This window comes from Ctenopharyngodon idella, chromosome 10 (assembly GCF_019924925.1).
Source record: "Ctenopharyngodon idella isolate HZGC_01 chromosome 10, HZGC01, whole genome shotgun sequence".
NCBI lineage: Eukaryota > Metazoa > Chordata > Actinopteri > Cypriniformes > Xenocyprididae > Ctenopharyngodon > Ctenopharyngodon idella.
This window is the reverse complement of record NC_067229.1, coordinates 10,199,738-10,213,045: the sequence shown is the minus strand read 5'-3', so window position 1 is coordinate 10,213,045 and position 13,308 is coordinate 10,199,738. Positions and strand designations below refer to the sequence as shown.

The 13,308-nt window shown below is 37.6% G+C and overlaps 1 protein-coding gene across 4 annotated transcripts in view; it reads right to left on the bottom strand.

Moving 5' to 3' along the window:
* Positions 1-13,308, bottom strand: part of tle2b (TLE family member 2, transcriptional corepressor b) — a 52,371-nt gene that overhangs the window by 10,469 nt on the left and 28,594 nt on the right. The window contains exons 5-9 of one of the 4 annotated variants that reach the window (XM_051908599.1): positions 7,244-7,306; positions 5,661-5,735; positions 4,178-4,355; positions 3,272-3,288; positions 1,590-1,724 (exon numbers count right to left, since the gene is read on the bottom strand). In XM_051908599.1, coding sequence (XP_051764559.1) covers positions 1,590-1,724; positions 3,272-3,288; positions 4,178-4,355; positions 5,661-5,735; positions 7,244-7,306 — 468 coding nt within the window. Of the gene's footprint in view, positions 1-1,589; positions 1,725-3,271; positions 3,289-4,177; positions 4,356-5,660; positions 5,736-6,528; positions 7,178-7,243; positions 7,307-13,308 lie in introns of those variants that run through there. The other 3 variants (XM_051908600.1, XM_051908602.1, XM_051908603.1) reach the window with 3 other exon arrangements.

The window sequence follows — 13,308 nt, the reverse complement described above, 5'->3', positions numbered from 1 at the left end:
ATTATAACTTTATTATTATAAAAATGTCCTTAAGTAATTTAAGTGTTTAAACAAATTGGTTGATTTTAACGTTCAATATTAATGTAGTACCAACAGATTCTCATGTGTATTATAGCATTATAGCATTAATTGAGATTTTTTTTTTTCTTGAGAACATTTGCCATGTACTGTAGCCTACCTGATATATATCCAAAATAACTGATATTGACTCGAATTGCAAGATTGTGAATCAAAATGAATGACAGACTGGCAGGAAATAAACAGAAAACAAAGTCCAAACATTGTGATATTGTGACATACTGATAAGCCTCATCTTTCCATTGTTAATAATAGTTGCAACTTGCACTCTTAAATGTGCACTGAAAATTGCCAGCTGATAAAACCTATGATCCAGGGACCAATATATTCATATAACATCTAAGGCTAAATGTAGCTCTTGACTGGCTGAGAAAATCAGTCCAGTCTCTCCAGTTGTAAATGTCATTGGCTGTTAAAGTCTTGTGTTGCTTATAATAAACTGACATGTTGATAACACACACATAAGCATTGTTTCAGAATGCTCTCAATTACATGTAGCTTAGATCAGATGCATACTGCATTAGTGCATTAGTGGTGTGGTGGTGCTTATAGGGGCCCCTACCGGAGATTTGCTTAGGGCCCCCAATAACCTAAACACGCCCCTGACAGGCACAAAAATATATACCCCTATGGGATATTTATCAGATACATGTACAATATTGCAGTGTCCTTTTTCTGCTCCTTCCGCTCCACTCCCTTTGTGTGTAATTTCACCAATCACAGTAGGGGAGATCCCCACCCCACCACCACCACCTTGTCCATCGCTCTCACACAGCTCACACTCATCTCACTCTCCTCTTTCGCCCATCTCTGGGAATCAGGGGGTGACAACGCACTTAGTTACCATAGCAACAGGGCTTTGATGTGATCATGGCCTGATGTTCCTATTGCCATCACCCTATAGTGACATCATCCCCCTAATTATACCCGCCCGGATGGTCACATCCTACATGTGTGCATTTGGTAAACAATACACCTGATGCTTTGTTGAGCATAATGACCTATATTAAAAAATTATAATATAAAAAAGATTTTACCTATACATTAGGCATAAGTTTTTATTAAAATATAATATAATATAAATGTATATATTTTTATATAAAAATATAATTGTATAATTATATTTTAAAATTATATTTATTATTTTTATTTATTACTTATAATACTAATATTATATAATATACATTTTATTTAATTACATTTAAATTATTTATAATTAATTAAATAATTGTACATACATATATATATATTATCTGACATTTTTGAATTGAGTTGAGTTATTCACATATTCTTATTCTGTGAAAAATTATTTACATTATGTGATTTTTTTTTTTACAGTTGTGTACATTTTGGGACTTTTTTTTTTTTTAGAAAACAAAAAAAGGCTCTATCTACAAAGGAGTATGGAATGTATATACTAACATTTAAACTAGGACTGTCAATGTAACACTCGTTTAGTTAATTGGGGGAATGAGACAAGTATGATGTCATCGTCATGTGACAGAACATACGTAGTGAGACGGGAGGACGTCTTTTTCATCGCACCGTCTCCGTTTGGCATCACTGCTGGCCTGTGAGGGATACACCCCTGAAGGACCCTGACGATCCTCCGCTGCCTGACTGTCAGTTGACGACACTGATTTACTCTATAGAGACAGAAAACACAGCATAAACACACACACAGTCTCATCTCCGACTAAATGCTAAGGTTGTGCAAAGTTCACAGAATTGTTCATTGTTCTGAGTCCATATGATGATCGCTTTGTGTTGGAAGTCAATAACAACAAATGTCATTGTTTCTCAAGTGTCTCTTAACCAAACGTCATGATGTCAAACCTGCGTCATATTTGACTTGAGAACTGCCTTGGAAGGGATTTTAAAGGTAAATTTTAGTATTTGGTCATTAAGAAAGGTCACTGTATGGAAAAAATGTGAGTAAATGATGACAGACTTTTCATTTTTGGCTGTTTTATTCCTTTAAAGCTAACTCCTGCACTATTTTGCAATAATAATCATCCTTCGGGATGGCGATGACCACTGAATTAGCCCAAAACATTCAGTCACCATCCAGTGTCAACGGTCCGTCTCTCAACTTTCATCATTACGAGGAGTACAGCAAAACCGGTCTCAGATCAGTGACTTCAAACAACTTTGTTTTCTGCAACGGTGCAGTTTTATGAGCCAAACAGGAAGTGCTTTGGACTGAGATGAGAAAAAGTGCACAAAGAAGCCCAGTTCTCTCAAACAAACCTGTTTTCTCCAATACAGCTCTCTCTCTTTTCACTCCCCCTCGCTTAGACCTTTCCATGACTCCCTCATTTTCTTCCTCTATAGTCAGCAACAAGAAATCATCTCAAAGAATTTGACTGTTATGACTCTTTCTCCTGAGTTCTCTCTATTTTTTTTTTTTTTCTTCAAATCAAACTCTTAAAGAGACAAAACCCAAAAATGAAAATTCTGTCATTATTTATTTGCCTTTATTTGGAAGTACCTTCAAACATCTATTTTCCGTAATTTAAATGACATAAAAGCACCGTAATAGTAGTTTATATGACTCGCATGCTATATTACAAGTCTCCTGAAGCCATATTATAGCTTTGTGTGATTAAAGACTTAAATTTAAGTTGTTATTCACTGAAAAAATTGCCCTCTGCAGCTCATACAAGTCATATTGTTTTGGGATGACATGAGGGTGAGTAAATAATGAGAGGGAACTATCCCTTTAAAGGAAAACGAAAACTTTTAAAGGGACAGTAAACCCAAAAATGAAATGCTGTGAATTTCCGTTATATTCCAAATCTCCTGAACACATTTTTGCAAAGCTTTTAAATTGTTATTTGGTGAAAATGTTACCCTCTGCAGATTATACAAATTATAGGAGTTTGGAATGACATGATGGTAAGAGAATCAGCTAGCAAGGTTCATTTTTGGTTGGACTGCTCCTTTAAGGCTAACTGTGATTCAACCAAATGACAGAGAATTATGGTTTGTTATATCAAAAGTACAGAATGAACGCTTTTTCTCAGTGCTAATGGCAGAGGGCAGGAACAGTGCTGTTTAGAGAGTCCTGAAAGGTCGGTCAGATTTCATAATCCGTACTTCTCTTTAAAGGACTCTGTATTTGGAATCATTTATCAAAGTCAGTGGGGTGGAGGCACATATACACACACAAACACACAAGTTTGATACTCACCCTGCTGGGCGCACCCTCTGGGAGCGGAGGAGAGAGAGAGACAGAAAGAGAAGGAGGGGTTGGGGATTGACGTCAGTCTAGATAATAATAACAACAATTCCATAGCAAGCCAAGGTCATGCTGAAAAATCCAGTCAGGGTGCAATAAAAATACATCCATTGTATTGAGCTCCCTGAACAAGTCGCCCCTCTGGCCTTCAGTCTATCAGAGCTTCAAGGCTTCTCAGAAGTATGTCCAATCTACCAACTCAACACACCCTCTTTCTCGCTATCTGTCTTCCACTTTGTTTTTCTTAGGCCAACTTTTGCTCCATCACTCTCTTGTAATGCTCCCTTTAATGTCAGAAGAATCGTATTTAATAGATATGTGCACATGGGACGGTGCCGTAATGAAAGTTTCTTACCAAACTAGTTGGGGGGTGTGTCAACTAAAAAATCATGGTGGAAGTTAATTGGTCACAACTGTTAATATTTGTGAACTGTTTGTGCACTGTTGATGAAGAATTGCGATAAAGCAAACTTAAAATCCATAAGCAAAATGAAAATGATAAAATACAAAGATCAAGATCCATTACCAACCTAATGCTCACAATTTAGGTTTCATTTTGTTTAGTTAGGTCAGAAAAGCTTTATTATTTATATAGAATTTATTATTATTATTAATTTATGCATTTAAATTGAATGAATAAATGGATTTATTTCATACAATAATTTGATTTAATCTATTTATTTTAAATTAAATATAAATATTCTATATTTTAAATTAAATATAGATATTTAATTTATTATTATTTTTAATTTAATTTATTTATGCTATTAAGTCTTTAATTCTAAGTCATTTAATAACCCCATGTATCTGTGAGATTAAAAATGCATGTAGAGTAACACAGGTCAGACAGACTCTCACCTCGTAGGTGCTCAGGGTCAAGGTGGTTGCGTTCGTCCTTGTTAGCCAGGTGGGCGGAGACTCCCAGAGCCCCAGTGAGGGCCAGCAGCCCTGATGTGCCACCCAGAGACAAACCTGAAGGGTGAGGAGTGAGAGGGATACCTGGAGTGTGGTGAGACAGGTGCTGGAGCTGCTGCTGCTGAGAGACAGACAGACAAACATAGAGACGGAGATAAAGACAACAGTCAGGCAGACATCCAAAAAAATACAGACAAACCACATGGAGATAAAGTGAGATGGATGGATGGATGGATGGATGGACACTGATATAATCAGAGAGACAGACAGAGAGATAAATAGGCAGACAGACAGTTAAGGCCTGATATACTTTAAGCAAAATCAAAGAATGAACTGGTGTGACATTTCAAACAAAATCAGGCCAAAACAAAGTACAAAACAGCTTGCCAAAGCAATCTTTCTGGAAAAGTTTGCTCCGGCTGGTAAACACCTTCATACTACCATTGGTCCATGGCGATTATGTAATAGGTAGGTGTGGCTCTGAGGCTCCGCCTTCTTTGAGGTGCAAATCTTCATAGTTGAAACTGAAATTGTAATTCTAATCGAAAGAGACACTGACTCTTTTTCTCATGTTTAATACCATAAAGCTGTTTGCTTTTTAACAATCTGTTGTATAAAGTGCTATAAATAAATGTGACATTATTTATTGGAGTGCTGAATTGCAGAGCTGGTGCAAACATATCCATATCGACAGACAGACAGACAGATAGATAGATAGATAGATAGATAGATAGATAGATAGTGTCTTCACTGTGCTAAATTACAGCTTCTTTTGTTGCTGGCTGTTATGGAGAGACACAATCTCTCTCCAGTCCACTGTCTCTCTGAGCTCTGATCATTTACTGCACTTAAACCCCTCTGATATCACAGTGATAGAGCCCAGAGAGGACAACAACAGAAACTACTGCTGCTGCAGGCTGACTGAAAAGCTTATCTGTCTGTCTGTCTATCTGTCTGTCTATCTATCTGTCTGTCTGTCTGTCTATCTGTCTGTCTATCTGTCTATCTATCTATCTATCTATCTATCTATCTATCTGTCTGTCTGTCTGTCTATCTATCTGTCTGTCTGTCTATCTATCTGTCTGTCTGTCTATCTATCTATCTATCTATCTATCTATCTATCTGTCTATCTGTCTGTCTGTCTGTCTGTCTATCTATCGATCTATCTATCTATCTGTCTGTCTATCTGTCCGTCTGTCTATCTATCTATCTATCTATCTATCTATCTATCTATCTATCTGTCTGTCTGTCTATCGATCTATCAATCTGTCTATCTATCTATCTATCTGTCTGTCTGTCTGTCTGTCTGTCTGTCTGTCTGTCTATCTGTCTGTCTGTCTGTCTGTCTGTCTGTCTATCTATCTATCTATCTATCTATCTATCTATCCATCAGTATGAGAAGTCAGAAAGGTCAGAGGTCACTCACCCCTATGATGGCGTTGAGTTCAGCCATGGTGACCTGTTTGGCACGTTCCACCGCCTGAACAACCTGCTGTTGATGCTGATACATGGTAAGAAAGAGACACAAAATACACATTTGTAGACAAAAACGCAAACACTCAAATAAAATTGAATTTAAGTAAACACGTCTCACAAGTAAACTATTTATCCTCACACCCCCTCTCTCCATCCCTCTGTCCGTCACACACACACAGTCAGTATTGACAGACATATCACTCTGTCCTTCCCTGTCAGCAGATACTAACTCGAGCTAATGCTAAAGGTGACCTCCTAATCAATACAGTTCCGCCTGATCTTTTATTGCTCATCTGCCCAAATAAATCCGCTCATTTGAAATGAGGATAAATTCCAGACGCTTTATTCGGAACACAGGTATCCTCACACGAAAGGGAGCTGCATCAGTATACACTATATGAAAGGTCATATTCACAAACAGACTATATGAATAATGATTGGTAAACAGATATGTTATTTACAGAAGTCTTACATAAACTACAATAAAAGAAGCATCTGATTGGTTGAGATATCAGTTGTGTGCAGGTGATGTCACTGAAACAGAATATTTACATGTCCGAAGGATTTAATCATTTTGCCGTTAATCTGCAAGAATATAAATTATGTGCTTGATAATTATATATGGTTATATTTGTATTTGTAGATTTTATTTAGAATAACAGAACTGTGGCTAATCATTGGAAAAATCATCTTAATGAATCTAAATGTTTGATAAGTTTTGTGAGAAATTATGTTAATCCTTCCTCATTTTCCAGTACAGTTTTGAACTCTAAAGGTGAGTTGCTTTTATTTTCATAATGTGCTTTCATGCAACCCACCGTGGACTTGAGAGGACTGCGGCTCCAAAGCTTTGAAGATAATAATGGATCTATGGCTCCTCGACAAGGGAACTGGAGCTTTGAATATGTTGGGACACAAAACAAACCATTCCAGCTTTAGCCATTCTTACTAACGCAACAAAGAACAGCTAGAAAAGCAACAGCCAAATCTCAAGAGCTTCTCCGTCTACCCTTTATACGAATTGAAAGAAACAAGCAACATGTGACTGTACGGGGGGGGCGTTAATTTGTTTATTGTCCCTAAGAACTCTTCGATTTTTGCCCGAATGACTAGACTTTGATGTTTTGGCTCATTTGAAAGGTGAAATGAGTCATTGTTTGACTTCAGGTTCAACTAATACCATGGGTTTGGACCGTGACTACCTGCTGGTATCGCTAGTAGTAGAGCTGCTAATAAAGCAAACAGTGATGCTGCTGGACTCAAGCTGAATTTGCAAACCGAGCTCATCAAGTCATCACAAATGCCTTTCGGTAACCGGACACGGCAGGAGTTTGCTGCTTCGTTAAAAAACGCAGGATATCAGCAATCCTTGTTTGGTTGGAGATGTGAGACGGGGTCGTTAAAATCTTGAAGCTGTCTGCTGTACTGAGGGTGAATCAGTCTGACGGGGAGGGGGGAGAGAGAGAAAGTGTGTGTGTGCCTCTGGGACAAGACCCCAGAACCCTGATGAGTTGTCAATCACTGTCAGCGTACCTCCTGAGAGAGGAAAGGGATGATTTGAGCACAGATAGCACTGAGTCGCTTCACGATCTCCGCCTGCAAGAGAACACACACATACATACGCTCGATTAGAAGAGAAAACAGTGACAGTGATAAACCTGTACAACTGCACTGGGCTCTCAATTCCCAAGCACACAAATGGCTTCAGCTTAGATTATATTCATGACAATGGTGTCTAAGCAACAAAAGATACACAAGACAGAGAGAGTGACAGATAATAATGAAATGAAGGCAATTTAGCACAGCTGTGATGGAGGATGTAGGTTAATTGTAATTTTGTGGACATGAATGATAAAAAAACTATTCCAAACGCCCCATTAACCACACAGAACACAGTAGAAATGAGCTTAAAACAACTAATAAAATCCTAGTAATCACTGAGAAAACAAGAGCTGCACGATTAATCGTTAAAAAAAATCATGATCTTGATTCAAACATCCACGTGATCTTATTCCTAAATGACAATGATTCGCTTGTGTCTATTAAACCTTTGACAAATTCACACTGGAACACTCAAATCTGTGTTGGCACTGCCACTGAGCCAGAGAGAGCAGTTGTCATGTGCAGGTATGAAATAGCTTCACAAACAGCCTTTTCAGTATCATTATTTCTGTTATAAATATTCTTATTATCACAGAAGCACTGGGATAAAAGTTTATAATTCGGATATGAACACTGATGTCTACGGAAGCGATCAAAATAGAGCAAATCACCTTTTATAAGTAACTTGGCGCTTCAAATAACAATTGTATCAATTACATTGTTACACCAGTAGGTGGCGACAAGTGACTTAAAAATGTATTTGTCATTGAATCATTGACTGCACCCGAAATTGCATACATCTCTACTATATAGTAGGCGAAAAACAGTATGTAACAAAAGCAGTATGTCCAAATTCACAGTATTCATACAATGGACACTTTACTATCCAATGAGGCCACGGGAGAGGATTTGTGAATGGCGGTCAAGCGACACAACTGACACTGGTTGGTCACGTGATAAGGGCAACATGGCGAATGTAGTACAGATTACATTCATACTATATAGAATGTACTTTGAATGTATTATATTAATCAAACTTATATTAGTCAAAATAAGTACCTACTCAAGAGAGTATGCGACGCAGCTTCTTATTCAAGAGATTCATTCAAAAACACTGATTCATCCAGTAATGAAACAAGGGAAGTATGTATGAGTCATTGAATCATTCATTCAAACCGTTTTTTTTTTTTTTAATTATTCCGATTAATGAAACATTTTAAACAGACTGTCGCAATTAACATTTTGTCAGAACCTCTAGTAAATTACATGTTATTTTGTTTAGTTGACTGTTCAGAATCGTGAAAGAATTGTGCTTTCTCTTTATATTTCAGCGCACTGTCACAAACAGACCTTTAGGTCTAATCTTGGCTAAATAGGGAGTGTCATTTCACTGTTATGCAGATGATACTCAACTGTATTTACCTTTTAAGCCAAATGCCTCTATTGCCATGAAAACATTGCTGGCATGTTTTGATGAGGTCAAGGCATGGATGTCTATAAATTTTCTGAGCTTAAATGAATCGAAAATGGAATTGATTCTCTTCGGTCCCTCTGAACTTGGTGACACGACCGAAATTAAGCTGGGTACACTGACCGCCATTCGGAAACATTAGGTAAAAAATTTGAGTGTGGTTTGTGACAGTGCGCTGAAATTTGACAAACAGATAAATGATAAAATGAGCTTTTTTCCAATTGAGGATGATTTCTAAGATTAAGCCTTTTTTATCCCGGAAAGATCTGGAATAGGTTATTCATGCGTTTATCTCCTCGAGATTAGACTATTGCAACTCACTCTATTATGGTGCTCAAAATAAAATCCTGGACAGATTACAGATGGTCCAAAATGCGGCCGCAAGACTGTTGACAGGCACTCGAAAATATGATCATTTTACCCTGGTATTAAGATTGCTGCATTGGTTACCAGTTTCTTTTAGGATTAATTTTAAGATGCTATTGTTTGTTTTTAAATCTTTACATGGTACAGCTCCTCCGTATACTGCGGACCTGACTCAGGAGCATAAGTCTTTTACGATCCCCGTCACAGAATCTTTTAGCTGTTCCAAGGATGAATCTGAAAACAAGAGGCGGCCGCGCCCTTGTGGCTGCCGTCCCAAGGTTATGGAACAGTTTACCACTACATATCAGACAATTATCAACTCTTAGTGAGTTTAAAAGGCATTTAAAAGAATATTTTTTATGTTAACTTTTGATCATACATAAGTGTTGAGGTAATGTTGTCACAGGTACTGGTTTTTGGAGTCTGAAGATGTTTTAAGTGTCTTTAAGACTCTTAAGAGCCTGAAGGTTTAAGAGTCTGGGAGTAGATGTTTGTGTATCTTTTATTTATTGCCGTTAACCACACAGAACACCCTAGCAATGGCATAGCAATGTGTAAGAACCTTAGCAATGCTCTAACAATCACCCAGAACACCTTAGCAATGCATTAAAAACCATTCAACAACCTAGCAAACACAGAGAACACATCTAGCAACCACAGATCCATAAAAAACACAACATCACAACTATTTAGAAACACACTATCAACTGCATAGCATTACTTTAACTACAAATCCTAGCAAGCCCACAGCAATGCCCTAACAACCACCCAGCCAGCAACATCCTAGTAACCACCTAGAACACTCTAGCAATGTGCTAAAAAACATTTATAACATCACAGAAACCACCCAGAGGACCCTAACAACCCCCTAGCAACTGCAGAAAACACCCAAGCAATGCCATTAAACCACTTGTAACATTCTAAAACCACCCAGAACACCCTAGCAACCCCCTAGCAATCACCCAGAACATCATAGCAACCACTTAGAGCACCTTAGCAACACCTTAGAGTTAAGGCATTGAGTTTTGCATGATGGGCAAGTGACACTTACATTTTCTGAAGACAATATAAGTCGAATTTGTGTGTAGGTGCTGAGTTCTGTTCATTCAGCCATTTCCCTTGGCTCTCTCTCTCTCTCTGTGTGTGTGTGTGTGTGTGTGTGTGTGTGTGTGTGTGTGTGTGTGTGTGTGTGTGTGTGTGTGTGTGTGTGTGAGAAAGACAGAGAGAGAGAGAGAGAGAGAGAGAGAGAGAAAGAGAGCTCTTTAGAGCTGAATAGCTTGAATAGTCTCAATCTCTTGCAACAGAGCACACAAACACACACACGTTTAATTATAGTCTCACTAAGAAAAACAACAGACAGGCAGACAAGTGTTTCACACACGCTGCAACACATGAACAGTTAATTACTTTCTTTCTCACACACACACACACACACACACGTTCCTTTCAACACATTCTACAGTGCCCAGCCACCATCCACCTTCATATTCCAGCTATTATGGTCTTTTTTCTGTTTTTTCAGTCTTTTCTGTCCTGTGATAGGGTTCTCTGATGCTCTCTGATCACACACACACTAATGGAGGAGTATTTGCAGTGATGGAGGCACAGAAACACAGAAGACCACTAAGTGCACTCTAATACCTACATGAGGAGCAAAGCAAACCTGTTTTGGACCTATTTTAATCTGCACACCACCACACAATATATTAAAGGCAGCATGAAACACAAGTTGTGATAGTTTTTTCTTCCCTGTTGTGACAAATATCTGAGTGAAACGGCTTCTCACACAGGAAAAAATATAGGGCGGGACTTGATTTTGTCCATTGGGAACTGATTGGATAATTGTGGTTTGCTATTGGTCGATCTCAGCTATGTGAAACAGTTATTTTGCCATCAATCTGCCCGTCTGTCTGTCTATCTATCTATCTGAGTCAAAAAGTCTTTCTTCCCTTCAGTCAATCTACTTGTCTATCAGTCTGTCAGTCCATGTCAAAAAGTCTTTCTACCCTTCAGTCTGCATGACTGTATATCTATCTGTCTATATGTAGCACTGTCTATAGGACATTAACTTCTGGCTGAAATTAGGTTATAAAATTTCATAGAATAGTTATTATCTATAAATATTATTATTACCTGACAGAATACTTGTTACTCCTGCCACATGAGACTGCAGACGAGTGAATGGAAGCGTGTTCGGTTGTTTGCATTTTTGTTGGGACACAGTGTAGCAGTGATGCTGAACATCTGCAGATTGTGTGCGTGAGTGTGCGCGAGTGAAACAGAGCTCATTTGTGTATAATGAGGTTGAGGGAGCGAGTGATGTAACTGGTTTGGAATGAAACCGAGTGTGTTTGAGAAAGAGAGAGAGAGCAGGAGGGAAATGAAGAAACGGAGAAGGAAAACAAGACGTGTGTGCATGTTTGTGAGGAAATCCCAGGGTGCCAACCTTTTAGCATAATGGCTTTGTCACTCGATCAAAAGGACCTGAGTAGGTGCAGATGCCCCGCTGCTTGTGTGTGCACATATATTTACCCAGAATTCATGTGTGAACATGTCTCCACATTTGCATATATTTGCTTTGTGAGTGTTAAACAGTTATTAACTTTTTTTTTACCATCCAAATGCAATAAATCATATATTGGCATGACTTCATGATATGTTTGCATGTCTGAGAGGTGGCAGCATTCAGTTATAATCATAAATGAGTTGGACTAATGTTAAAATTTGAATTATTACAAAAAAATTTAAAAAAAAAATAAACTATATTAATAAATAATAATAATAATAATATAAACATAAAATAAAGAATGAATTTACATAAAACTGAATTAAGATACTTAAGGTAAATAATTTAAATAACATATATATTATATATCATATATTATTTTGTTTTATTTATTGTAATTATTCAGTTTTATGTAAATAAACACACACACACACATATATATTAGTGCTGTCAAATCGATTAATTGCGATTAATCGCATCTAACATAAGTTTGTGTTTACATAATATATGTGTGTGTACACACATACACACACACACACATATATATATGAATATAATATTTATACACACATATTATTTACAAACTTTTGTTAGATGTGATTAATCGCGATTAATCGATTTGACATATATACAAAACTAAATTATTTAAATAACTATATATGATGTATGTATAATATATATATGTATATATATATAGATAAGTGATATATATATATATATATATATATATCACTTATCATATCAATAATAATAAAATAAATATTACTTAAAAATAGTACACTAAAGAATATATGTGTGTGTGTGTGTATATATATATATATATATATGCATATTAGTATGATGCTTCCTGTATTTATTTTTGTTTGTGTACACATGTGCAGGAATGTGTCCGTATCCCTCCTCTGTGAGTGCTTTTCCCCCACACATTTAATTACCCATGAGCCTTTGCATGTATGTAAGGTTTTGTGCATATATATGTGCTTGTGTCCTCCTTTGTGTGTGTGTCTGATTTTCAGTGCTTTACTGCTCTCCTTTCCTCCCTCGTTCTGTTTCTTTTCTTCCTTTTTCGAATGGAAGGGCCATCAATCAGAGAGAAAGAGAGGGAGATAGAGGAGAGGAGGGAGGAGAGGGGGATATGTTGGCGAAGCGCCAGGGGAAGAGAGGCTGGCACACTGCCCAGAGAAAGAGAGCGAGCGAGAGAAAGAGAGAGAAAATGAGAGAGAGCAAGCAGTAGAGTGAGCCAAAACGAGAGAAGGAGAATTTAAGAGAGAACAAGCACAGATAGAGGGAGACAGGGGGCGAAAGAGACACAGCGACTGAAAAAGAGAGAGAGCGCAGTGTGACAGATGAGGAGAAGAGAAAATGAGGGATTTATTGAATACCTCGGTGCCTGTGACCACAATCAGTGATTAGAGCCTCATTGCTTAATATTTGCCTTTAAATGTTTGAAGAGAGAGCAAGAGAGAGAGAGCGAGAGAGAGAGAGAGAGAGGCTCCATTAGACATAAAAGGGACAAACCTGCATCCGGGGGCATCACTTTAAAGGCGTGAGTGTGTGGCTTTGGCTTCATATTCCCACTTTTTTATGGTTCTGCTGGGTTTTTTTTTTTTCTCGTTTCGTTTTTTTCGTTTTGTCCATCTCATCTTTCTCTCT